The sequence below is a fragment of the Haematobia irritans genome, chromosome 2 (assembly GCF_050003625.1).
Source record: "Haematobia irritans isolate KBUSLIRL chromosome 2, ASM5000362v1, whole genome shotgun sequence".
Taxonomy (NCBI): Eukaryota; Metazoa; Arthropoda; class Insecta; order Diptera; family Muscidae; genus Haematobia; species Haematobia irritans.
The window spans coordinates 116,985,519-117,013,252 of NC_134398.1; the positions used below are offsets into that span (position 1 = coordinate 116,985,519).

General features: G+C 33.1%; 1 protein-coding gene across 5 annotated transcripts in view; it reads left to right on the forward strand.

Annotated features, from left to right (window-relative positions):
- capu (formin protein cappuccino) overlaps positions 1-27,734 on the forward strand; it is a 398,823-nt gene that overhangs the window by 206,607 nt on the left and 164,482 nt on the right. For all 5 annotated transcript variants that reach the window (XM_075295921.1, XM_075295922.1, XM_075295925.1 and 2 more), the window contains one exon: positions 13,638-14,375. In XM_075295921.1, the coding sequence (XP_075152036.1) occupies positions 13,638-14,375 (738 nt within the window). The remainder of the gene's footprint in view (positions 1-13,637; positions 14,376-27,734) is intronic.

Below are 27,734 nucleotides of genomic sequence, written 5' to 3' on the forward strand. Positions count from 1 at the left end.
TTTAGTTTCACTTAGAGTTTTTCTGGGAACGGGATAACGGCAATTCCCGGCGTATTGTCATATTTTTCTTCCCTCTTTAACGGAAATTAATTTCGACAATTCTGCTTGTTTTTTTTTCGAAAAAATTGTACATCACTCCTCTTTGCCACGAATTAAAGCTTTCAAAGGCCGACAAAGCCATCACATGTTGCTTCTTTGTATTTTATAGTGTCAATCTTACTCCCCAAAATACCTCAAGCGCAAAAGTCCAACTGATTAACACACCAAGACTTTGGTGCCCATTGTATGGGAAGAAAAGTGAAGAATATGCTTCTTAAGTCAGTCTAGGTTGACGCGAGCTGAGTGTGATGGTACTTAAATAAGGTCAAAATTGTAGAATGGAAGTCAAAATATTTTTTTTAGTGTAAACTTATCTATTTCAGTTAGACTTGTAAATGAAAATTCCTGAAATTTTCATTTACTTTGTTTTTTTTTTCGTGAATGTAGAAACTGGTTTGCACCATTTTCATATTGTCTAGGAATAATTCTCATTCCATTACATTGTTACATTTAGCTGTGATGGAAAATTTGTATTCTGACAGCATTTATTTTTGTGGCATCTTCTACCAAGGGATAAATGGTCGGACATAAAGCAATCTAGATATTAATCCATTTGTTTGTTATGGTATCAATGATATTAAAATTTAAAATACATACTTGTGATGGCTATTCCTTTGGGTTCGCTGTAAATTGGATAAATAAATGTTTTTGGAGCTAAATAAAAATGCATAAATGATATAAATTGGAAGTTTTGAATACGCCCTTTTGTAGGTTGGCATTATTTCTATTATATCACATCTAAATATTTTGTTTTAACTTTGATGATTTTGGTTTGAACGCGTACTTAATATTAAGAAATACGAGGTTGGCTTTTATATGCCGGGATCAGGCAGCCCTATTGTTGCAATCTGGCAACTGACAGCTCTATCGTAAAGCTTGACATTGTTGAGGTTATACGTACTCAGACCGTTTGGATATATGAACGCTATTTGTGTTGTTTACAGAAACTTACAGAAATTAATCTTACTTAAAAAATGGTATAAAACCATTGATCATGTGTCCTATTGTGAGATTGCGACATCTTTAGGCATACAGAACAGTCAATTCTTAGTGCTACACAACCATTTATTTGCCAGTTGGCTTCCAGGAAAAAATCTACCGCCGACGGCGGATTATTCTTGACAACGATAATGAGAGCTCTCACACATCGGCACAAATAACTGCATTTTTGAGTACTCAAGACATCGATTTTATGGGACATGTGAGATCAACATTTTTCAATTGATGCGTTCAGAATGCTGTTCCCTAATCCGGAAATATAAAATGCAGCCGTCGTATATATCTGTATCTTTCCTCTTGAATTCTAATGAACATGGAACGATTTTAGCACAAGGTTAGTTTTGGTTAGTTCATTCTCAAACACTTTTGAATAAAGTTGGTTGAATTAATTATAAAATGGAAATCTTTGGATTTTTTCGTATTTTGAAAACGAGTGGTGCCAATTTGGTGATTTTAGCACAAAATTTAGGGCATTTTGATTTTCAAAAAGCATCAAATTGCATCTTTCCATGTTTAATATCGACAAATTTATTTTGTCCTCTGAAAACCATAACTAAAAATTTGTCGAAGAATTTTTAACTCAAATGATCAAAATGAGTAGAGTGAAATTGATATAAGCACTGTGTACAGCGTACATCGAACAGATTAATTTTTTATAAAGGTTCATAATTTTAAAATTGTGTCACATCAATACCTATTTTAAAAGTTATCTGACTATATAATATATATTTTAAATTATCCATATCCATATATTATCAATATTCTAGTGCCAAGGATTTTTTTGTTTGTTTTACGGACTGAATTTTAACTGGCTACACCCTCCAAAAAAATCGCTTCTGTAACATATACTCCCAAACACATTTTGCTTCAAGCATATACATTTTTGGGTATTGCCCAAACATTTATATATTTGATTTCTTCCAACATATAATATGTTTGAAAGCATATTGGTCTAAACAATATAATATGTTTGGGTAGTCTAAGTTCCAAACATTATGTATTTTTCCATCCAAATTCAATAATGTTGTCTTCCAAAAAACTATATGTTATTATGTGAACATATAATATGTTTGGAAACATTTTGAACCCAAAAATATTATATGCTTAGAAGAAGTTTCTCCCAAAGAAGATTGTGCTCAATTTTTTTTCTGCCTAATTGTATATTCTCTCACATTTTTCTCACTTCCATGAGTCTTTAGTTGTAGAAGAAATTATTAAATTTTATAATTTTTTTTAAATTTTACCTTTTGCCGGACGGGGATTCGAACAGCGGACCACACAGTTTGTAAGCCAGCACACTAACCACTGGGCTACGTAGCTGTCATCAAGAGATAATTATCGTTATAAGTCATATTTATATAGCATAGCTTGCGGCGCCCACGAGCCGATGCAAACATAACATTGTTTAACAACATAACATTGTTAAACATACATTTGTTGGCGACGTGGAGCAGTGGTTGGTACATCCGCCTTGCATGCCAAGGGTCCTGGGTTCGATCCCTACTTCGACCGACACCATTTTTTTTTATTTTTTTTTTTTACATATATTTTTTTACGTATATTCCAAATACGTTCGGAATATCCCGAAAAGGTGTTCAACATATTAACTTTTTACTACGAAACTGTAAAGTGTGTCTTATAAAAGACCAGTGCTTGATATAAACGAAATGGACTGATTTCAAATCATATATTATTTTTTATTGCAAAAATAAAAAAATTGTAACAAAAAAGGGTTTTGTACACAAGTTTGAAATTTTCGAAGAAATTCAAAAAACTCTTACAAAGGAAGAATGTGAAGTCGAGTAATATATAAATATTTTCCATCGAATCCTAAAGTTAACGATAACCATTCAAAATCACATTATATTTAAATTCGAAACAATAATTTTACAACCAACACATAAATTTATTTAGGTGTGAACAATTGTTTGCTTTCTTTAATAATTTATTCTAAAGAAAATAAACTTATTCAATTGTTGCTTTGGATCATTCCCCACCAAGTTATAATACAATTTGCCTAAAAAAGTTATAATGTTATTCTGGTTTTACCGATGCTAGTTTTGCCGTTAAAATGAGAAATAATTTTAGTGGCAAAACTCAAACTCAATGTCCGCTTTTATTTTCGAAAGTATCCGTCAACTCCTCTTGGACTACTTATTAATAAAGAGGAACTAAACTTTGTTTTTATAGATCTTACTGTTTAATTTTTCACTGTTTCCCAATGTTTTCATTTTACTCATAATATTGTCGTGTGTCATAATATTGTCGTGTGGCCAAAGATTTCATGTCCTTAAAATAAGAATACAAATTTTGCTTAGCTTAGACGACGCATTTTTCTAATATAAAGTTTTTTTCCTTGACTACAAAGCAAAAATCGCTAAAAATAGGACATGTTTTTCAACACTTTATTTTAAAGACGTTTTTACTTGAAACATAGCACAATTTCTACTGTCTTGTTTTTAACGGACTTTTTATAGCATATGAAAAAAGCTGAAAAAGCGAAAAAATAAAATTTGCTTCATAGAGTCAAATACACAAAACCCACATTTAAAAGAGAATTGTGTCTTAAAAGTATCCTTACTTGAATTCTCGGCTTCATTGGCTCGGAATCAATACCAAAATTTTTAAAATAGAGACACAATCTTTGGAACCGGGCATGCTATTTTTCAGTGTATAGTGCCCTTTCGTTAGTTTTTATGAAGATCCCTTTAATTACCTTTGTTTGAATATTTTGACTTACTCGTCCTACACTCAAAAAAAAGTGAACTCTCTATTTCACTAAAACCAGTTTAACTTTATTTTAGTTCATAGAAATGTATGTTTGGAGAAAGTTTTCTGTACTCTAATACTTTTTTGTGTACGTTAGTTAAATTAACTAAACCCGAGGAAAAAAATTTACTCAAATGAAGTATAAAGATTAACTAAATTCGTGTCTTCCACAAAATAGTTCAGAATTTCTTTAAATTTGTAAATTTTACCAAAAATGCGTCCATCGTGAACTTCGTATGTCACTAAAGACATTCTTGCAATTTTTAACTCCAAGTTTTTTCTTCAAACTACAAAATTTTCTTTAACAAGTGGAAAAACTTACACGGATGAAAAAGACTGTTTTTCATATGTTTGGCTATAAACATTATATGTTTGGAACACAAATTTTTAAACACAATATTTTTGAGTGCAAACATATAATGTTCATAAACTAGCATAACATGTTTGGGACATATATGTTAATATGTTAGAACATATTATGTTTGGGACATAAAATGTTTGTAAATATAATATGCTTGGATGCAAACATATATTAATTTAGAAATAGCCTATAAACATATATGTGTTTAGTACCTTGGAGCGCTATTTAACAGGGAGCGATATTGAATTAAGTTGGTGATTGTTGCTTGTTATTACAAAATTAACATTTTATTTTTCCTACTTCTTTGATCCTTACAAACTGTGTGGTCCGCTGTTCGAATCCCCGTCCGGCAAAAGGTAAAATTAAAATAAAAAAAAATTGAATAATTTCTTCTACAAACAGGCAGAAACAGAATTTTGAGCATTCAGGTCGAAAACCTATGTTGTTAGCACCTGTATTACCTGTTTATTTTCATAATTCATTATGACTGTAAATATATAAATAAATAAATAAAATTTTGAGCACAATATTGTTTGGGAGAATTTTTTTAAGCATATAATAATTTTGGGTGCAAAATGCTTCCAAACATATTATATGTTCACATAATAACATATTGTTTTTTGGAAGACAACATTATTGAATTTGGATGCAAAAATACAAAATGTTTGGAAATTGACTACCCAAACATATATTGTTTAGACCAATATGCTTTCAAACATATTATATATTGGAAGAGATCAAACATATAAATGTTTGGGCAATACCCAAAAATGTATATGCTTGAAGCAAAATATGTTTGGGAGTATATGTTACAGAAGCGATTTTTTGTGAGCTTGTAGTTATGTCTAATAAATGCCAACGTTTGTAATACTGTTTAGTTAAAATTTTCTACAAATATTTAAAATTTTCTAAAATTAACCGAAAGTTTTCTTCCTGGTGGGTTCACTGGTTTTTCAGTGTACGTTCCGATTTGTTTTGACGAAACAAAAAACAATGTGCCCGTAATGGAAAATGATAAATAAAACTCTTGCTTTTTTTTAAATGTCTTTTCTCTTGGTTCCGAATGAATTTTCTCTCCGAATACTCATTTTAATCTTTTTACTTGAGCATATAGAATTTTTGGCGGTCTTATATCACAACATATATATGTTTACTCCAAATTTGTAAATGTATACTTGTTTATATTCACACATAGTATTTTTCCAATCTTTAATGAAATTTTCTTTGTGTATATATGTTTTTAAGGCGCCAATTGGTTACTTTCATTATTTTACTTCCAGCATACACTTTATGTCTCTCTTTCTAAACACATATATGTTTATAGTCTATTTCTAAATTAATATATGTTTGCATCCAAGCATATTATATTTACAAACATTTTATGTCCCAAACATAATATGTTCTAACATATTAACATATATGTCCCAAACATTTCACGCTAGTTTATGAACATTATATGCTTGCACTTAAAAATATTGTGTTTAAAAATTTGAGTTCCAAACATATAATTTTTACACCCAAACATATGAAAAACAGTCTTTTTCGTCCGTGTAGATATTTTTTTGTGGTGGGAATTGGGGTGTTAGAAACCGAATAGAAAGTGAAAAGTTCATCAAATTTCTAATGCGCTGTTAAAACAAAGCCTATTAAAAAGTGTCATCCAAATCGAATTTCGTGGGTTGTTATAACAGTTGTTGATGGCAAGGCATCTTCAAAATTCTGCACCCTCAAAAAAAATCGCCTCTTTAACATATGTTCCAAACATATTTTGCAGGAAGCACATATATTATTGGATACTGCCGAAACATTAATATGTTTGTTTTATGTGAACATATTATATGTTTGGAAACATTTTGAGCCCAAAAATGTTATATGCTTGGAAGAATTTTTCCCAAAGACGATTGTGCTCATTCCCTAACATACTCGTTATTTTCACTTCCACGAAATATTTTAATTCTTGGCACCTTTTTCTGTAATACAAATAATGTTGAAGAAATTGTTCACTTTTTTATTTTTTTAAATTTTACCGTTCGCCTGCACGGAGAATCGAACCGAGTACCATACAGTTTGTAACATATATGTGTAACATATATACAGTTTGTAACGCTATCCACTGGGCTACGTAGCTGTTATGGTCACCAGCAGATAATTATCGTTATAAGTTACATTTATATAGCATAGTTTGCAGCGCCCACGAGCCCATGCAAACATAACATTATTTAACAGAAACATACATTTGTTTGCCACGTGGAGCAGTGGCTAGCATGTCTGCCTTGCATGCAAAGGGTCGTGGGTTCAATCCCTGCTCCGACCGAACACTTTTTTGTTGTTGTTTTTTTTTTAATTTACACATTTATATTTATACTATATTAAATTTTTATAATAAAACTTCGAAATGTGGGTTATTAAAGATTTATAGTCATTAACAGTGCTTGATATAAACGAATTTGACTGATTTTTGGATAAAATATTATTTTTTATTGCAAAAATAACAATTTTGTAACAAAAAAACTGTTATTGGTACAAAACTTTAAAATTTGGAAGGAATTCAAAAACTTACAAAAGAAGAACATGGAGTCGAGTATAAACATACATAAATAATTTTATAATATAAATATAAATTTATTTAGGCGTGAGCAGTTTTTTACTAGCATTTAACACCATCGGTCTAAAATGCCTTTTATGTTTTTTAATAATTCATTTTAAAGAAAATAAAATTTTTAAATTGTTTTAGCTGCAAAACTCGAACTTAATGCCCGCTTTTATATTTGAAGGTGTCCGTCAACTCCTCTTGGACTACCTATTAATAAAGAGGAACTAAACTTTGTTTTTATACATTTTACTGTGTAATTTTTCACTATTTCCTCCTTATTTCATTTTACTGTCCCAACTCTAAAAAGAGTATAGTGCCCTTTCGTTATTTTTATGAAGACCCCTCATTTCTTTTAACGAACCAAGAAAAAAATTATGCCCATAATGCCAAAATGATAAATAAAACACATGTCCACACATACAGAAAATGCTGCTCTCAAGGCGAAAACACAGGCTTTTTTTCAAATGTCTATTCTCTTGGTTCCGAATGTCCATTCTCTTTATTCAAATTAAATACTATTTAAACTTAAGCATATCAAATTTTTTGCCTTATCATAAAACAGTTTTCTGAAACAACATACAAGCGGTTTCACAGAAATTGTTTTCTTTTGATTCTTTCGCTGTGTTATGTTGATATCTTTTGTCAACTCTCCCGGTTTCCATCTCTATTTCTTTCTCTATACTCTCTCTGTCGCTTTGTATAAAATATCACAACATATGTATGTTTAGTCGAAATTTGTAAATTTATACATGTTTACATTCACACATATGATTTTTATGAAACATTCATGCCCCAAACATAATATATTTTAACATATTAACATAGATGTCCCAAACATTTAGTGTTAGTTTAGGAACATTACATGTTTGAACTTAAATATATTGTGTTTTAAAATTGTGCCCGAAACGCATTTTGTTTATATCGGAACATATGAAAAACATATACTTCTAAGAGTGTGTATATTGTCTTCTCTTGGCATTAGTTCATATGGAGCCTATGTTTTTGTTACAGATTAAATACCTACCTACACCAAATTTCGAATTTGTTCTTCTATGAGGCTCAAAATGTCAAGTCTGAGGACCGGTTTATATACACCCTCAAAAAAAAATCGCTTCTCTAACAAATGTTCCAAACATATTTTGCAGGAAGCACATATATTATTGGATATTGCCGAAACATTATTATGTTTGTTTTATGTGAACATATTATATGTTTGGAAGCATTTTGAGCCCAAAAATATTATAAGCTTGGAAGAATTTTCTCTCCAAGAAGATTGTGCTCATTCCCTCACATAATTTTCACTTCCACGAAATCTTTAGTTCTTGGCACCTTTTTCTGTAATACAAATAATTTTGAAGAAATTATTCAATTTTATATTTTTTAAATTTTACCTTTCGCCTGGACGGAGAATCGAACCGGGAACCATGCAATTTGTAAGCCAACACACTACCACTGGGCTACGTAGCTGTTATGGTCACCAATAGACAATTATCGTTATAAGTTACATTTATATAGCATAGTTTGCAGCGCCCACGAGCCCATGCAAACATAACATTATTTAACAGAAACATACATTTGTTGGCCACGTGGAGCAGTGGTTAGCACACGTTCCGATTTCTTTTAACGAACCAAGAAAAAAACTTGTGCCCATAATGCCAAAATCATAAACAAAACACATGTCCACACATACATAAAATGCTCCTCTCAAGACGAAAACACACGCTGTTTTTTTTTTTCAAATGTCTATTCTATTGGTTCCGAATGTCTATTCTCTTCACTCCGAATACTCATTCTAATATTCAAATTAAATAATATTTAGACTTAAGCATATCAAATTTTTGGCCTTATCATAAAACAGTTTTCCTAAACAACATACAAGCGGTTTCACAGAAATTGCTCTCTTTTCATACTCTCGCTGTGTTATGTTGATATCTTTCGTCCAGGGCTGCCAATAAAATTTCAAAAAAAATCGTCACTTTTTTCGATAAAAATCGTCATAATCGGCACTTCCATTTTAAAAATCGTCAAAAAATCGGCAATATAAATTATATTAAAATTAAACGTATTTTTTGGGTAAACTAAAAACAAAGTAAATAAAGAAATCAGTTTTGTATACAAATAACATTACCATAAAAATCATTTTTTGTTAAACAAAAATATTTCGTAATTTTTGTATAAAAAATCTATTTTTCTAAAATATTGTAATTAATTGAGTAACATTTTTAATTATATATTTTGAAACTAAAGAAAAAGTCCCATGTTTTCCAAAATAGGTGATTTTTTATGGTGGTTATTTTTATACCGTACTAGAATTTTATCATAATAATAATAATAATAAGTAAAAGTTTCTATTGCACATTCTGTGTAAATCATTATCAATTTTGGTATTAAAACAACTTGAGTTATTTCATTTTAGGTTGTTTTTTAAACAGAATATTCCATCCAATGAATTATTCTCCAGCTATCATCTAATTTTAGTTTTTTGCTTAAAAATGTCTACGTTTGCTGTGGAGTTTGGAAGAATCATGATTACGAATTTTGACAAAACTCGAAAAGCCAAAGTACTCCACGTTCTGTTTCCGAATTTTTTCCCAACATTTTTCAAATTTATTTTAATATTTTCAAAAATTTCTTCAAAATGTAAAAAACTTAAACTCCATAAACTATGTGTCTAATATCGTTAAAATCGGAAAAAAATCGGAGTTGTCCATTTTGTGAGTAAAAAATCGTCAAAATGCCGATAAATCGGCAAAATTGGCAGCCCTACTTTCGTCAACCCTCCCGGTTTCCATCTCTATTTCTTTCTCTATACTCTCTCTCTCTCTCTCTCTGTCGCTCTCTGAATAAAACATATTATTTTTATAAAACACTCATGCCCCAAACATAATATATTCTGACATATTAACATATGTGTCCCAAACTTTTAGTGTTAGTTTAGAAACATTACATGTTTACACTTAAATATATTGTGTTTAAAAATTGTGCCCGAAGCACATTTTGTTTATATCGGAACATATGAAAAACATATTTTTTTAAAAGTGTAGGGGCTAATTATCGACCAATATGCAAAATTTTTGAATGGTTATTAAAGCGCACATATTAGCATTACATTTTCTCCTCCAGTAGGCTCCAGATGACAAATCTGGGGGTTATTTATATATAATTTTGGACCGGTATGGTCCACTTAGCTCCCCTTTTGCAATACCAATCGATATACATCAATAAAAACTACTTTTGCCAATTTCAAGCCGATAGATAGTTTCGTTGGAAACTTAGGTTGATTTCAACTGTCGGACTGAATTTCATTACGAATCGATCTAACGATGACCGACTTGATGGGGTTTGAGGCCAATATTTGGATGTCTTACAAATGAAATGACAAAGCTAGTTATACCTTATGCAATGGTGAATGATATAAACATCATTGACGTCAAATCATGATCAAGTTCATTGTTACTTTTTATTGACATTTTACTAAAATTGTAAGCTCATTTAGTTCATATTGAACTTGTTTATGCGATCATTGACTTTATAGCTCAAATACAAATGAAATGAAACAAGTATGGAAAGTCTAAAGTCTGGCAGGGCCGATTGTTTTATACCCTCCACCACTTTGGGGCCAAAATTATTGATACCATCTGAAATCCTTCTAATTAGTTGGGAGCTATATAGAGCTTTATATTTACATATTCATGTATATGAATAATCAGAGCCGATTTGGACAAAACTTTTTACCCTTCTACAAAATCTATGCACTGTTTCATGCCAGGGCATTAGCCCAATGTTAGTAAAAAATATGAAAATGCTAAAGCAATTTTTATGCGATTGTGCAACAAATCATTTGTGATTAATCGGAAAATACATATATACACCCAGAAAAAAGTGCATTCGAAACTAAAGGAAAAAATGTTCATTTTCCTGTCCATTTTCTGGTTAATGGCATTATTCCTCACATTTTTCTCACTTCCACGAGGTTGTTTAGTTCTTAGAACCATTTTCTGTAATACAAACAATGTAAATGTAAAGAAGAAATTATTCGATTTTATATTTTTTTTATACCCACCACCATAGAATGGTGAAGGATGTATAATAAGTTTGCCATTCCGTTTGTAACACATCGAAATATCGATTTCCGACTATATAAAGTATATATATTCTTGATCAGGGAGAAATTCTAAGACGATATAACGATGTCCGTCTGTCTGTCTGTTGTAATCACGATACAGTCTTCAATAATGAAGCAATCGTGCTGAAATTTTGCACAAACTCGTCTTTTGTCTGCAGGCAGGTCAAGTTCGAACATGGGCTATATCGGTCCAGGTTTTGATATAGTCCCCATATAAACCGACCTCCCGATTTGGGGTCTTGGGCTTATAGAAATCGAAGTTTTTATCCAATTTGTCTGAAATTTTAAATCTAGAGGTATTTTATGACCATAAAGAGGTGTGCCAAATATGGTGAGTATCGGTCCATGTTTTGGTATAGCCCCCATATAGACCGATCTCCCGATTTTACTTCTTGGGCTTATAGAAACCGCAGTTTTTATTCAATATACCTGAAATTGGAAATCTAGAGGTATTGTAGGACCACAAATACGTGTTCCAAAAATTGTGAGTATCGGTCCATGTTTTGGTATGGTCCCCATATAAAACGACCTCCCGATTTGGGGTCTTGGGCTTATAGAAACCGTAGTTTTTATCCAATTTGTTTGAAATTTGAAATCTAGAGGTATTTTAGGACCATAAAGAGGTGTGCCGAAAATGGTGAGTACCGGTACATATTTTGGTATAGCCCCCATATAGACCGATTTCCCGATTTTACTTCTTGGGCTTCTAGAATCCGAAGTTTTTTCATATTTGCCTGAAATTGGCAATCTAGAGGTATTTGCGGGTCATAAAGAGGTGTGCCGAAAACGGTGAGTATCGGTCCATATTTTAGTATAGCCCCCATAAGAACGATCTGCCGATATAACTCCTTGCGTTTCTAGAAACCGTAGTTTTTATCTGATTTGCCTGAAATTGTAAATATTCTGGTATTTTAGGCTTACAAAAACGTGTATCGGATTAAGTTTTTATCGGTCCATTTGGTAATGCCTCCATATAGACCGACTTCACTTCTTGAGGGTGTAGAAGGCGCACTGATCATGAAAATTGCTTGAAACTCAATGTAAAATTTCCAGATTTTACTTCTACAGATATAAGATTTCAAATCAAGACGTTATTTTATAATTTTCTTGCAAACTTACAAGAGATGTTAATGATTCCTCTAAAAGTCAAACAAAAAAGGTTCTTATAAATCCAGAATCTGATATAATTCTCATAGGTGAAATCTTTAAATGTCCTCAAGCCCTCCTGAAATTTCAAAGGAAACCCTAATATTTGGTTCATGGTGGTGGGTATTTAAGATTCGGCCCGGCCGAACTTAGTGCTGTATATACTTGTTTATTTTACCTTTCGCCTGGACGGAGAATCGAACCGCGGACCATGCAACTTGTAAGCCAGCACACTCTCCACTGAGCTACGTAGCTGTTATTGTCATCAATATATAATTATCCATATAAGTCATATTAATATAGCATAGCTTGCGGCGCCCACGAACCGATTAAACAAACATTATTTAACAGAAACAAACATTTAGTTGGACACCGTGGAGCAGTGGTTGCTACGTCCGCCTTGCATGACAAGGGTCGTGGGTTCGAGCCGTGCTTCGACCGAACTTTGTTTTTTTTTTTTTTCAATATATTCCAGATATGTTCGGAAAATTCCGAAAAGATGTTCAACATTACATACTACTATATTATATTTTTACTATGAACTGTAAAATGTGTCTTATTAAAGTTAGAAAAGAACAGTGCTTGATATAAACAAAATGGACTGTGTTGTTGGTTCAAAAATATTTTTTTTATTAAAAAAATAAAAATTTTGTACCAAACGAATTTTTTTGGTGATAAAAGTTTAAAATTTTCGAAGAAATTCAAAAAACTCTAACAAAAGAAAAACGTTTTCGGTACACGTTTTCCAAACGTTTTTTTTTTCTTTGCGTGTATCATGCAATTTTTTAGATGTCAATATTATTTTATTACATTTCACAGCGAACTTTTTTCTTTTTTATTATTATTATTTGCAATTATGAGTGTCCGCTTTCATATTGTGTTATTGCTAACTTCATTTATCCCTTTCGATTACAATCCGGATTGTCACTATTTGAAACATTCCGGAAACTAGTAATTGTCTGTGTGTCACAAACACAAGTGATTGCATAGCTCCACTCCACTCCACAATTCTAACAATGATCATGAATTTCTACATACACTTTTAACTTCTCTCTTTCTCGTTTCTCCTCTCTTTTTTTCTCTCCAATAAAACACACACGCACAAATACCAACATACTGCTCACTTTACGGATATTTACTTATTCGCTTCTGTTTAATATGTCTCATTACGTCCCATGTTTGGATATTGTGTATGTATGTATTTCACCTTGCGTTCTGTTGGATTTTTAATTCTATCACTTCAATGTTGATCTACTGCACCTACGTATACCCCTATACACACATACACTCGCTATCCTCTCCAATAGAGCGTATATTCAAAGAATCCTTTTGTGAACAGGAAGACATTGATGAAATTTACCATAAAAATATGCCCGGTCCTTTAAGGATGAGGAAAAATACCAGGACACATGGCACTACAGATGATGGTGGCGGTGGGGGTACTGGTTGTAATATACGTCGTCATAGCCTTTACACTTTTAATGATAATTGCGACCTTGTTTTGCTTAGAGATTTGTCATCAAGTTCTGATTCGCTCTTTACAGACCCCCTACAAACACCCCAAAGTGTCAGTATTACAGCGCCCTTGGAAACACCCGATGAGCCATGTACCATTGCCTCGGATGATAATGACAACGATAGCTCAGCAACAACTGACACAAAAGCAAACAGGACCACAACAAATCAAAATCAAACGCACACCAAAACATCCTACAGGGCAGTACAACTGCCAATAACGCTAGAGGATCTAGCGACAACAGCTGCTCAAACGAATGCAACAAGCACGGCTAAACGACAACGGCCCCTCAGTGAAATAAGCTTGGCCTCAGGTGATACTTCGGGTATTCTATCACCAACAACAGCGAGAGCTATACTCGAACTGCGAAGACGTCATCAGGCCGACAAGTTATCAGTGTTGTCGGTAGCCAAAACTAGCTATTTGGAAATTGTGCCAACTGACTTGCCCACTGAATCCAGTCCAGAAAGTGCCGATGAGCAAATGGCAATGCATCTGGGTAAAAAGTTGGCCCAAGTGCTGAGTGGTAGTACGGGAAGTGGCAATGGTAATGGGGTTTCAAATACCAGTGGTGCAGGCACCACTCCCGCCTCCCCCTTACCAGATAATGGAAATTTTTGCAGTGCTGCAACGACACCAGCTACAATGGCCACAAATGAACTTTTTAATATTGCAAAAGCGAAAAAAATTGAACTGCCCAGCCTATCATCACGTTTGGTAGCAACAGCCGCCCCATCATTAGATGGACACACATCAAATTCAACAGGTAAGTAAAGTACTTGTAAAATATTTGTCATTTATTTAGGGGAATTTTCTAATGCAAGGTTATCAATATCCATAGAGAATCCCACAAGATGATTTAATATGGGGCACTCCCAGTTACAAAGAAATGCCGTTTACGTCATATCCAGAGATGGTCTGTATCAAACTTTTTTATACCCTCCACCATAGGATGGGGGGTATATTAACTTTGTCATTCCGTTTGTAACACATCGAAATATTGATCTAAGACCCCATAAAGTATATATATTCTGGGTCGTGGTGAAATTCTGAGTCGATCTGAGCATGTCCGTCCGTCCGTCCGTCTGTTGAAATCACGCTAACTTCCGAACGAAACAAGCTATCGACTTGAAACTTGGCACAATTAGTTGTTATTGATGTAGGTCGGACGGTATTGCAAATGGGTCATATCGGTCCACTTTTACGTATAGCCCCCATGGCTTCCGAGGCCTCTAAGAGAACAAATTTCGTCCGATCCGGCTGAAATTTGGTACAGTGTGTTAGTAAATGGTATCTAACAACCATGCAAAAATTGGTTCACATCGGTCCATAATTATATATTGCCCCCATATATAAACCGATCCCCCGATTTAGCTTGCGGAGCCTCTAAGAGAAGCAAATTTCATCCGATCGGGCTGAAATTTAATACACGATGTTAGTATATGGTCTCTAACAACCATGCAAAAATTGGTTCACATCGGTCCATAATTATATATAGCCCCCATATAAACCGATCCCCCGATTTGGCTTGCAGAGCCTCTAAGAGAAACAAATTTCATCCGATCCGGCTAAAATTTGGTACATGATGTTAGTATATGGTCTTTAATGACCATGCAAAAATTGGTCCATATCGGTTCATAATTATATATAGCCCCCATATAAACCGATCACCAGATTTGACCTCTGGAGCCTCTTGGAAGACCAAAATTCATCTGATTCAGTTGAAATTTGGTACGTGATGTTAATATATGCCCTCAAACACCCATGCAAAAATTGGTCGATATCGGTCCATAATTGTATATAGGCCCCATATAAACCGATCCCCAGATTTGACCTCCGGAGCACCTTGGAAGAGCAAAATTCTTCCCATTCGGTTGAAATTTGGTACGTGATGTTAGTATATGGTATCCAACAACCATGCAGGAATTGGTTCCTATCAGTCTATAATTATATATAGCTCCCATATAAACCGATCGCCAGATTTGACCTCCGGTGCCTTTTGGAGAAGCAAAATTCATCCGATCTGGTTGATATTTGGTACGTGGTGGTAGTATATGATATTTAACAACCATGCCAAAAGTGGTCCATATCAGTCCATAATCATTTATAGCCCCCATATAAACCGATCCCGAGATTTGGTTTTGGTGCCTCTTGGAGGAGCAAATTTCATCCGAGTGAGTTGAAATTTGTGGATGACAGTCTTTCGTAGAAGTTTCTACGCAATAAGATTTGGCCTGGCCGAACTTACGGCCTTATATACTTGTTATGCTTGTGACTGTCGCAAAGTTGTAAGTGCCACATACGCAGTGGCGATTTTACAAAGAAAATGTGGGTATTTTGGCCACTTCTGCTCAAATCAGAAAAACATTTACACATATTGGAGCTATATCTACACGCTCACAAAAAATCGCTTCTGTAACATATACTCCCAAACATATTTTGCTTCAAGCATATACATTTTTGGGTATTGCCCAAACATTTATATGTTTGATCTCTTCCAATATATAATATGTTTGAAAGCATATTGTTCTAAACAATATATGTTTGGGTAGTCTAAGTTCCAAACATTTTGTATTTTTGCATCCAAATTCAATAATGTTGTCTTCCAAAAAACAATATGTTATTTTGTGAACATATAATATGTTTGGAAGCATTTTGCACCCAAAAATATTATATGCTTAAAAAAATTCTCCCAAACAATATTGTGCTCAAAATTTTATTTATTTATTTATATATTTACAATCATAATTATGAATTATGAAAATAAACAGGTAATATAGGTGCTAACAACATAGGTTTTCGACCTGAATGCTCAAAATTTTGTTTCTGCCCAATTGTATATTCCCCCACATCTTTCTCACTTCCACGACATTTTTTTTAGTTCTTAGCACCTTTTTCTGTAATACAAACATTGTAGAAGAAATTATTCAATTTTTTTTATTTTAATTTTACCTTTTGCCGGACGGGGATTCGAACAGCGGACCACACAGTTTGTAAGGATCAAAGAAGTAGCTGATCAATTGCCCAAGGAAAAATAAAATGTTAATTTTGTAATAACAAGCAACAACCACCAACTTAATTCAATATCGCTCCCTGTTAAATAGCGCTCCAAGCTACTAAACACATATATGTTTATAGGCTATTTCTAAATTAATATATGTTTGCATCCAAGCATATTATATTTACAAACATTTTATGTCCCAAACATAATATGTTCTAACATATTAACATATATGTCCCAAACATGTTATGCTAGTTTATGAACATTATATGCTTGCACTCAAAAATATTGTGTTTAAAAATTTGTGTTCCAAACATATAATGTTTATAGCCAAACATATGAAAAACAGTCTTTTTCATACGTATAGTTACAAGGTTAATTATACTCCCTGTGCAAAGTTTCACGTAAATCGAATTACAACTTTGACCTCTGTTGTCATATGAGTGTTTCAAGTAAATCGGACTAAAACGTTGGCCTTTGTTATACGAGTGTAAATCGGACGAAAGGTATATATGGGAGCTATATCTAAATCTGAACCGATTTCTTTTAAAGTCAATAAGGCTCTATTATGACCCAAAAGCCGATTGGACTAAAACTGGAACCTAGACTTTGATCACAAAAATGTTCTCACAATCAGACGGACGGACTGAGCATTATTGCCAAAGACACCATGTGTCTATCTCGTCTCCTTATGCGTGTTGCAAACATATGCACTAACTTGTAATACTCTGTTCCACAGTGTGGCGCAGGGTATAAAAATATTCTCAATTTCTTTTTTTCAAAATTAGGTTTTCTACTTTAGGTTTACGACTTTTGCTATATATATACTTATTATACCAACTCAAACTAAAGTAGTAAATAAAATATTCCTAATCTTTTCGGGAAATAGACAATATAGCTGGACTCTATACATGGTGGAGTTTTGTTTGACTCACAGCTACACAAAAACAAAATTTATGATTCAATTACGAAATTAGTTGATACAATTAATTTTTAATTGAAATGTCTTCAACCACGAAAATTTTAGTATCAATCACAGCTTTAATTGGCCATTAAAAAATATTGAATTAATAAATTAACTGATTTGATTTTAAAATTTCAATTATTTTTGTAATTGATTCAATTAAAGATGTATTTGATATTGATAGCAAAAATCAAATTTTTTTAATTGATTTAGCTAAAAAAAATTTAATTGATGTCGTTTAATTATTAAGTTAAACGATTTAACTAAATCCGTTAAACCATTAATTGAGTGTTTGCAATCGACATCGATTAATTTTTTTAATTAAATTCTTAATTGGATCAATACAGAGAAGGAACAATACAAATTTTTACTCATTTCCTTAACTAACTTTGTGTTCTTAGTTTGATTAAGAAAGGGGTTGTATCAAGTAATTTTATCAATCACTTTCTTAATTGACTTTTATTTCGATTAAAAAATTAATTTATCAATTATGTTTTTAAAGAACGCCATTTGAGAAAAGAAATCACAAAAGTAATTTTATTAATATATATTCATATATTTATTAACTAATTCCTTCTTTGTTTCTATTTACAATGTCCTGTAAGCAAACATCACATATTTTTATACACTCTATTTTGGTTCAATTTCAATAATAAGTAATCATTCCATATTTACAACGTGCCCATCAAACGGACAAACGCAGACATCGTGTAACTGCAAAGAAAAGTAAATGATAGCTAGATAATAAAATGAAAAAAAAAAAAACAAACAAACCCATGTTTTAAAAAAATATTGGTTGTAGTTAAATGTTATTATTTATTGCGAAATTTTCCACAGCCTAATGAAATTTTCGTTTTTTTTTTTAAGAATGTCTCAAACATTTTATGAACTAAACGTGTGTAGGTTAGGTTAGGTGGCAGCCCGATGTATAAGGCTCACTTAGACTATTCAGTCCATTGTGATGCCACATTGGTGAACTTCTCTTTTATCACTGAGTGCTACCCGATTCCATGTTTAGCTCAATGACAGGAGACCTCCTTTTCACAGCCGAGTCCGAATGGTGTTCAACATTGCAGAGAAACCACGTAGAGAAGCTTTGAAACCCTCAGAAATGTCACCAGCATTACTGAGGTGGGATAATCCACCGCTGACAAACTTTTTGGTGTTCGGTCGAAGCAGGAATCGAACCCACGATATTATGTATGCAAGGCGGGCATGCTAACAATTGTACCACGGTGGCAATTTGATTTAAACAAGCACTCATGAATTAACAAATGTATACTCAGACTTATTTTCAGGATTTTAATCATCGATGTAAAGTTTTTTTTTTTAATTAAGGTTGTTTCTTGCTGTGAAGTATTTGTCATTATTTGGTTTCTTATAGAACGGGATCTATTTTATTTTTTATAATTGTTAGCTAGATAACTAAAAAAAGGACTTTATTTTAAAGAAGTCGCAATTTACTAAAATCCTTAATGAAAGGTTAAAATCTTCGGATCCATGGGTGTAAGTCATTATCAAGATAGTTCCTAGTCTTTCTGCGGCTATTCAGCCATATTAGATGAAGATTGTACTGTTCTGATATATCGTCGGGAGACTTGTGGCTGTCTATGTCTGCTTTGGAGTTTAGAATCACATAGTTCAAAATTTCCATTCCAAATAATTTATGAGTATATATGCAACATTAGATTTTGCCAAATTGTCACGTTAAAAGAACCAGGTGGCATTTCTCGTAGGTTAGATTAGGTTAGGGGGCAGCCCGATGTATCAGGCTCACTTAGATTATTCAGTCCATTGTGATACCACATTTGTGAACTTCATTTCCTCGTAGGGCTAATATTAAACTAACGCTAATTCGCTTACACCGAAAGAAGAGATTTCATTTCTCAGGAACGAATTTTAGACAAAGTTTTCTTTTATTCGTGAAATGTATTCTTTAAAATCAAATAAAACAGATTCAATTGCTCGACATAAAGATAGGTAAATTTGGTTAAAAAGAATGTACTTCATAGGAAAAGACAATTCAGAGGAAAAGATTTTTTCTTTGTGCATACAAATACACGAAAATCTTGGCAGGTTACCTTCGTCTGAGAACCTGTACTTTTGTACATCTTAACTTTATTTATTTTTAAGACCACGCTCATTTTGTAGATAAAAGTGTTTGCAAATTTTTGGGTTTTTATCCCACTAATTAAAACAAGTGATTGAATTTGGCATTTTGTTCATCATACAGTCGTGTGAAAAATAATAAGGACAGTCGCATTAATCGTCTTTTGTGTTTACGAATTCGTATAAAATGAAAGATTTTTTGATAAAAGAAATTTGGTGTGATATATATGTAGACGAAATTAAGAAAGCTGTTAAAATTTGTGTTTCTCTTCCTTTTGTTTTCATAACAAAACATTTTCTTTGCAAAATGGGCGATTTCTGCTGTGTTAAATTATAAGGACAGTTTTGCGTTTTGGTAAAAAAAGATAATAAAAACTAAAAGCCCTTTCGTGTTTGTATATAAAGGCATAGAACGTATTCATAGCTTCAGATTAATAGCTAAATAAGTTGCACTGTTGTTATCTTTTTGTGAAATATGGGTTTAAAAAAGCACTACGACTGCGCTACCCAAAATAGTAAGAAACATTTAATTCAAAGTTGAAATTCGTACAGAAATATTATAAAAATCTTCGAAATATCTAAAACTGATGGCGAAAATGCCAATAAATAGATTTCCAAGGTAGAAACCCGTGCCAGAAAACCGAAAATTGTGTAATTTTCGCATCTAAATAAATAATAAATGATTTAAATATTGACGATGAGGCATAAACTATTCGCAAAACACATATTGCAGATGGACTTAGGGTTATCCAAAAAGAATATTCAACGAGGACTAAAGTTTGCTAAAAATCAAATCGATAGGCCTAAGCAAAAATGGCGTAATATTTTGTGGTCCAATGAAACAAAAGTGAACTTGTTTTCTTCTGATAGAGGCGTTCACCATGTAAGAAGACCTATCCATTAAGAATTCAATCCCAAATATTTTTTTTCTGTGGGTTCTCTCCACCGTATACAGAATATAATGAAATCAGATAATTGCACTGATATTTTGCAAAATACAATGTTGTCGTATGCCGAAGAAAATATGCCACTCTTATGGGTCTTTCCGCAGGATAATAACACAAAGCACACGGCAAGTTACACAAAGAAGTGGTTCCAGGACAATAAAATCAATGTATTAGAATGAGCGGTACAATCCCCAGAATTGAACCCAATAGAAAATTTGTGCAATGAAATTAAGCGGGTTATCCGGGCAAAGTGTACATGAAATTGCGATGAGCTCTGGAATCTAATACAGGATGCATAGAATGAAATACCGTTACATTTTTGCCTAAATTTGGTCTATTCAATCCCTAGATGATGTTCAACCGTTCTGGATAACAAAGGATCCGCAAATAAGTGCTAATGTAGCACTACGGCTTTATGGAACAATATTCAGTATAAATATCTATTTAGTTTTATTTAATTTAGTAATAGGTATAAACTTTCATGAAGTGTCCTTGTTTTTTTTTCACACGTAAATCATGTCAATTTATAACAAATCGCAAGAAATGCGAACTACTCGTATAATAGTAACAAAAATTTTGTTTCCCATTTTGTCTCTACCTTTTAAGAAAGAATAAATCGTTTAAACAAGAAAGAATTTTAGATTTTTTGTTCGGTTTTTAATGTTATCTAAATGTGGGAGGACACTGTCCCTATAATTTTGCACATAACTGTATATACATATACCGTGTCGATTCATTGTCCATTCTATGCCCAACAAACAAACATTTGTTGGTAATGATGAAATTCTAGAGATGCCCTTTCCATAAACAATTAACTTGAACATGCTTCCAACTGGTTCATATATTTCCATTAGCATGAAGATTGCATTGGATGCGTTCAAAATGTACTCCAACTCATTTCACTCTATTTAATTGAGCAGACAGCAGGAGTCGCAAAATATCGGTTGGATGCAGTGTTAGAGGGTTGGGCGGTGCCATTTGATTTCATTTGCAAACATTTTAGGCTAGTTTAAACTTAAATGCGTCAATAATTAAAATGTTCGGTGCTCCTCTGTCTCCACCCCATTTTGGGGCAAGTGAAAAAGTTAAACATTGAGGATAATTGCGTAGAGATTTAGAGACACAGTGTTGCTGTCGGCCCCCAAACGATAGAGCCTCTTGATGATATCTCTGTTGAGAGTGATAGTGATTCGTTGGGGATTGCTGAATCAGCCACAAAGGTTAATTACCTTTTTGGTATGGACTGCTTCTCCTAAGTATCGGAATGCTTTCCTTCAATTCCATTTACATTCACATCTTTTATTCAATCTGTCCGACGCACATATGCCAGTCTTTGTTATCACAGGTCAGGCCGTTTTTTTTCGGTTGTACTCACTCGAAAGTCTTTTGAAAAGAAAATTTGCCAAATTAACAAACCGATGAATGTTCTCCTTGTTGGGCTCAAGGACTGGCTCTTGTAGCATTGCTTCTTCTAATGTTCCATAGCTTCAATGGCAACTTTTTTTCGAGGAGTGCTAAAGTATTTTATTCAAATGCCCTGTTTTGCTTCCACTCCTTGAACTTTCCACTGAAATGGTATATTTGCATGCAATTGCAAGCTGAGGTGAGTGGAAACGGAAGAAGGTGGAAAGGTGAAGAGTATCCATCCATTTACTCATTCATCCATCGACAGACGATAGTAAATCTGACTTTTTGCCCGAAGCATCAGTAAAGAATCTAATACCGAAAAATAGGAGCAGGGAAGATAGAGAGATGGAGAAGACAAAATGCATGCATAAACATGTTTGTGAACTGAAACCCCAGGCAAATTACATTGAAATTAAATAACGTTTTTCTTTTCGGTTGAGATTTAAATGTTGATTATGAACGTTTTACCTGTGGCAAGGGAATTTATTCCTCTAGTTGAAAACTCAAACAAAAATATAATATGAACTGCAGAGGATTTACTGTATAAACTATAAACAATTGTGAATTATACAGTAAATATTATGGTAACGTAATTGTTATACAACCTCAAATACATATTCTAAGTTACGCATCAAATCGACTAAACGCTTACTTACGCCAGGAACAAATCTACGGAAACAGTTTGTATCCTTCACTGGAAATATTATTGTCGTAAGGCCACAGATTTCTTGACCTTAAAATACGAATGCTCATTTTGCTTAACATAGAAGACGCATTTCTCTGATATAAAGTGTTTCCCTTGCCCAAAAGTCGATACGCTTTAGAATGAAGTCGTTTTGTCCTTATGATTTCGATTATAAAAAATTTGTTGTCCCCTATAAATCGAAATAGACTGACCCATCGCAAGGCCAAAAGTGTAATCCATTTTGCTCTGTAGGTACTCTGCGGTGCAGATGGTTGCATATTGAAACAGAGAAGATGCTGTTATGTTATGTGGTTGCTTTTCAATATCTATAATTAATTTACCAAGAAGAAGCATTCTAATTTTTAGTGCCACGACAGCAAATTCAAGGTATTATAATATATTTAAAATAAAGGCAAAATGCATCAAAAAATTGGTCTCAGGTCCCATAAAGTACATATATATTCTGGACTCAGAGTGCAAATCTAAGTCGAACTAGCGATGTCCGTCCGTCTGCTTATATTGCGCTAACTTCCGAACGAAACCAGCAATCGACTTTCATTCGATCCGGTTACAATTTAGTACATGATGTCAACATAGGTCCATAATTATATATAGCCCCCATATAAACCGATATCCATATTTGTTTTCCGGATCTTCGTGAAGGTGGAAATTCTGTTGAAATTGGTACATTTTTTTTTAAATTTATGGACTCTTCCATAAAATAGATGTATGTTTACGTAATGCATTTTTGTGTAAATACTTGTTATTAAATTATTAACTTTTCAATAATGTACATGGACTCTTTCATACAATTCATGAAACTTTACTTAATATATCCAAAAATACTGGGTTTCTCTTAGCGTGAGAGAGCCACAATATAGTGTTACTCTCACATGTTTCCAATAAAGACATACCATCAAAGACAATAGAAGAGAAGAAGATGGGAAATTCGCTGCTGACAACATCAAACCATTGATAGCGCTAGGACCATACTTGTCGTTTACGCGTTTGGTTCGTCACATTAAAATGCAAATTAAGAATTGGAAACATCTTGGAACAAGCGGGAAAATATATTTTTTTTTATTTATTGCTCAAAATTTAACATTGTTCAATTTAAAAAAAAATGAATTTTTTCATTTAAAAAAATGCAAATAAAAGAAATTACAAACATGTATGGACCTAGTGCCGTCAATGCAACATTTGGTATGACGCAAGCCAATTTCCTATCTTCTAAAGTATATTGTCTTTGCATCCATACAATGAATACATGAATACAGCATGAGTCAAAAAACAACAAACATAACGTTTTTGAAGGCAACAAGTGTCTTTACTGTGTTTGGTTTTTTTCAGTCCAGTTTGAGTCGCCGTCGCGATCGGAAGGTTGATGAAATAAAACAGCCCTAACCACGCAATTGCTCATGTTTATAAGTAAAATAAAATACTATAAAATTATGTTTTTGCTTGCTGGATTTAATTGTTTTTTTTGTTGTAATATATGGGCCTATTATGTATGCTAACAATTAGGGCAAACAAAATCGAAAAGAAACATTTCATTTATGACGTTTTTAATATCATTTATGTAAAAGTGCATATTTTTTTAGTATCGAAAAATATGTACAGTTCATTTATAACATAAAACATTTCATTAACATAATGTATTCATTCGTAGTCATTCAAAACCAGTATTTTTTTAAATTATGAACTTTTTTCATACAATTTATGAATTCCGTGTTTGTGAACACTAACATATTCATAAAATAAATTAATAATTTTTTTTGTGTGTAGATTAGATATAATTATTTTTTATTGGCTGGCCTCACTTGGACTTTTCAGCCCATTGTGACACAAAAGGCGGTGAACTTCTCCTATCAATGTGTGCAGCTCGATTCTAGTTCGATTGGCGTTTCACATTACACACAAAAAAATAATACATTTATTTTATGAATATTGTTCGCAAAAATTTTCCAAACACAGGATTCATAAATTATATGAAAACAATTCATAAAATCAAAAATGCAGGTTTTCATTGACTATGAATGTGTACATAATATGAATGGAAATTTTAATATTACAAATGAAGTATACATATTTTTGTCATCGAAAAATATATACGTCATGCATTATATGCAACTTTTCTTTTAATTTTTTCCCCTGATTCTTAATGCCTGCATAATTGGTCACAATGTATGAACACATTTATTAAAACCCGCATTAAAGTCCAGCCAGCAAAGAACATAATTTTATAATATTTTATATTATTGATAAACATGAGCACCAACGTCTCCAGTTAATATTATTTTTTCGTAAATTTTTTACAGCAATAAAAAATCTTCAAATCGCGACGGCGACTCAAACTCAAATAATCAAACTCGCGTGTTTCGGTTCATAAAATCTTCCACAGACAATACAGGTGGTACCAACATTCCTGGAATTTCTTTTTTAAATGCAATACCAGTCTTTTCTAAATGGTTAAAACAATTTCATCATGAATATTTTGTTTCTTGACAATATCATGACTGCTTATGATTCGACTCTCAATTATTTATAGTTTCGTAGACTTTTGTAACTATAGGCCGACCACTCGGACGAAAAAGACTGTTTTTCGTATGTTTCTGTGTACAAAATATATGTTTAAAACTCAAAGTTTAAGTGAATTTTTAAGTGCAAGCACACACGCAGAGAAGAAACATGATTGTTACAATCATATTCGAAGAGCAAAATAATATGATAGGAGCTATTTTTGCGGCGACCATGTAACATTTTCACATGCAACCATGTTGGCTCAGTGAACATGGTTCTAGGAAAAATAAAATTGTCCTTATATAAAATGTTTTTATATTGATATACAAATTTTGTTTCCATTAAAAGACAACGGTCAGGATCTAAAATGTTATGGTATTGTCTTTCTTCTAGTTAAAAGAACATGGTCACAACCTAAAATGTTTTGATCTTTATGAAAAAACTTTTTTCGTCGTCGAAAAAAGGACGGCACTTGAGAAAAGAAAACACAAAATTAACTTTATTTATTTGTTTTTATTTATTTATAATCTAATTCATTGTTTATTTGTATTTATAATGTCGTGTAAGCAAACATCACATATTTTTAAACACTCTATTTTGGTTCAATTTCAACAATAAGAAATCATTAAATATTTACTTCGTGCCCATCAAATGTACCAAATAAAAATGAATCATACCATATATCAAAAAACAGAACAAACAAGTATATACGGTCGTAAGTTCGGTCAGGCCGAAGCTTATGTACCCTCCACCATGGATTGCGTAGAAACTTCTACTGAAGACTGTCATCCACAATGGAATTACTTGGGTTGCGGTAACACTTGCCGATGGCAAGGTATCTTAAAACTTCCTAACACCGTAACATGTACCACATAGTCCATACGTGGTATATATTAAACTAAATAAGGCCGATTAAATACGTATATAATTAAGTTTAAAGTTTCTATAGAAATAAAATTGTGACAAAATTTTCTATAGAAATAAAATGTTGACAAAATTTTCTATAGAAATAAAATTTTGACAAAATTTTCTATAGAAATAACATTTTGACAATGTTTTCTATAAAAATAAAATTTTGGTAGATTATTTTTGGCTCGAGTGGCAACCATTATTACGAACCGATATGGACCAATTTTTGTATGATTGGGGATCGGCTATATATAACTATAGACCGATATGGACCAATTTTGGCATGGTTATTAGCGGCCTTATACTAACACCACGTTGCAAATTTCAACCGGATCGGACGAGTTTTGCTCCTCCAAGAGGCTCCGGATATCAAATTTTGGGAACGGTTTATATGGGGCTATATGTAATTATGGACCGATATGGACCAATTCTTGCGTGTTTGTTAGAGACCACATTCTAACACCATGTTCCTAATTTCAACCGGATCGGATGAATTTTGCTCCTCCAAGAGGCTCCGGAGGACAAATCTGGGGATCGATTTATATGGGGGCTATATATAATTATAGACCAATATGGACCAATTCTTGCGTGTTTGTTAGAGACCATATACTAACACCACGTACCAAATTTCAACCGGATCGGATGAATTTTGCTCCCCTAAGAAGCTCCGGAGGTCAAATCTGTGGATCGGCTTTTATGGGGGCTATATATAATTATGAGCCGATGTGGACCAATTTTTGCATGGTCATTAAAGAACAAATACCAACACCATGTACCAAATTTCAGCCGGATCGGATGAAATTTGCTTCTCTTAGAGGCTCCGCAAGCCAAATCGGGGGATCGGTTTATATGGGGGCTATATATAATTATGGACCGATGTGGATCAATTTTTGCATGGTTGTTAGAGACCATATACTTACACCATGTACCAAATTTCAGCCGGATCGGATGAAATTTGGTTTTCTTAGAAGCTCCGCAAACCAAATCGGGGGATCGGTTTATATGGGGGCTATATGTAATTATGGACCGGTATGAACCAATTTTTGCATGGCTGTTAGAGACCATATACTAACACTATGTACCAAATTGCAGCCGGATCGGATGAAATTTGCTTCTCTTAGAGCAATCGCAAGCCAAATTGGGGGGTCCGTTTATATGGGGGCTATACGTAAATGTGGACCGATATGGACCATTTGCAATACCATCCGACCTACATCAATAACAATTACTTGTGCCAAGTTTCAAGTCGATAGCTTCTTTCGTTCGGAAGTTAGCGTGATTTCAACAGACGGACGGACGGACGGACGGACATGCTCAAATCGACCCAGAATTTCACCACGACCCAGAATATATATATATAGTTTATGGGGTCTTAGAGCAATATTTCGATGTGTTACAAACGGACAAAGTTAATATACCCCCATCCTATGGTGGAGGGTATAAAAACAGGTACACGCAGAGAAGGAATATGATCACCTCAACCATGTTCCAAGAGCAAAATGTTACTTTTACGAAAAAATATACATGGTCTTTATGGCCATGTAGTGGTTCTAGACATATATATTCCTAACCTATAAAAATCC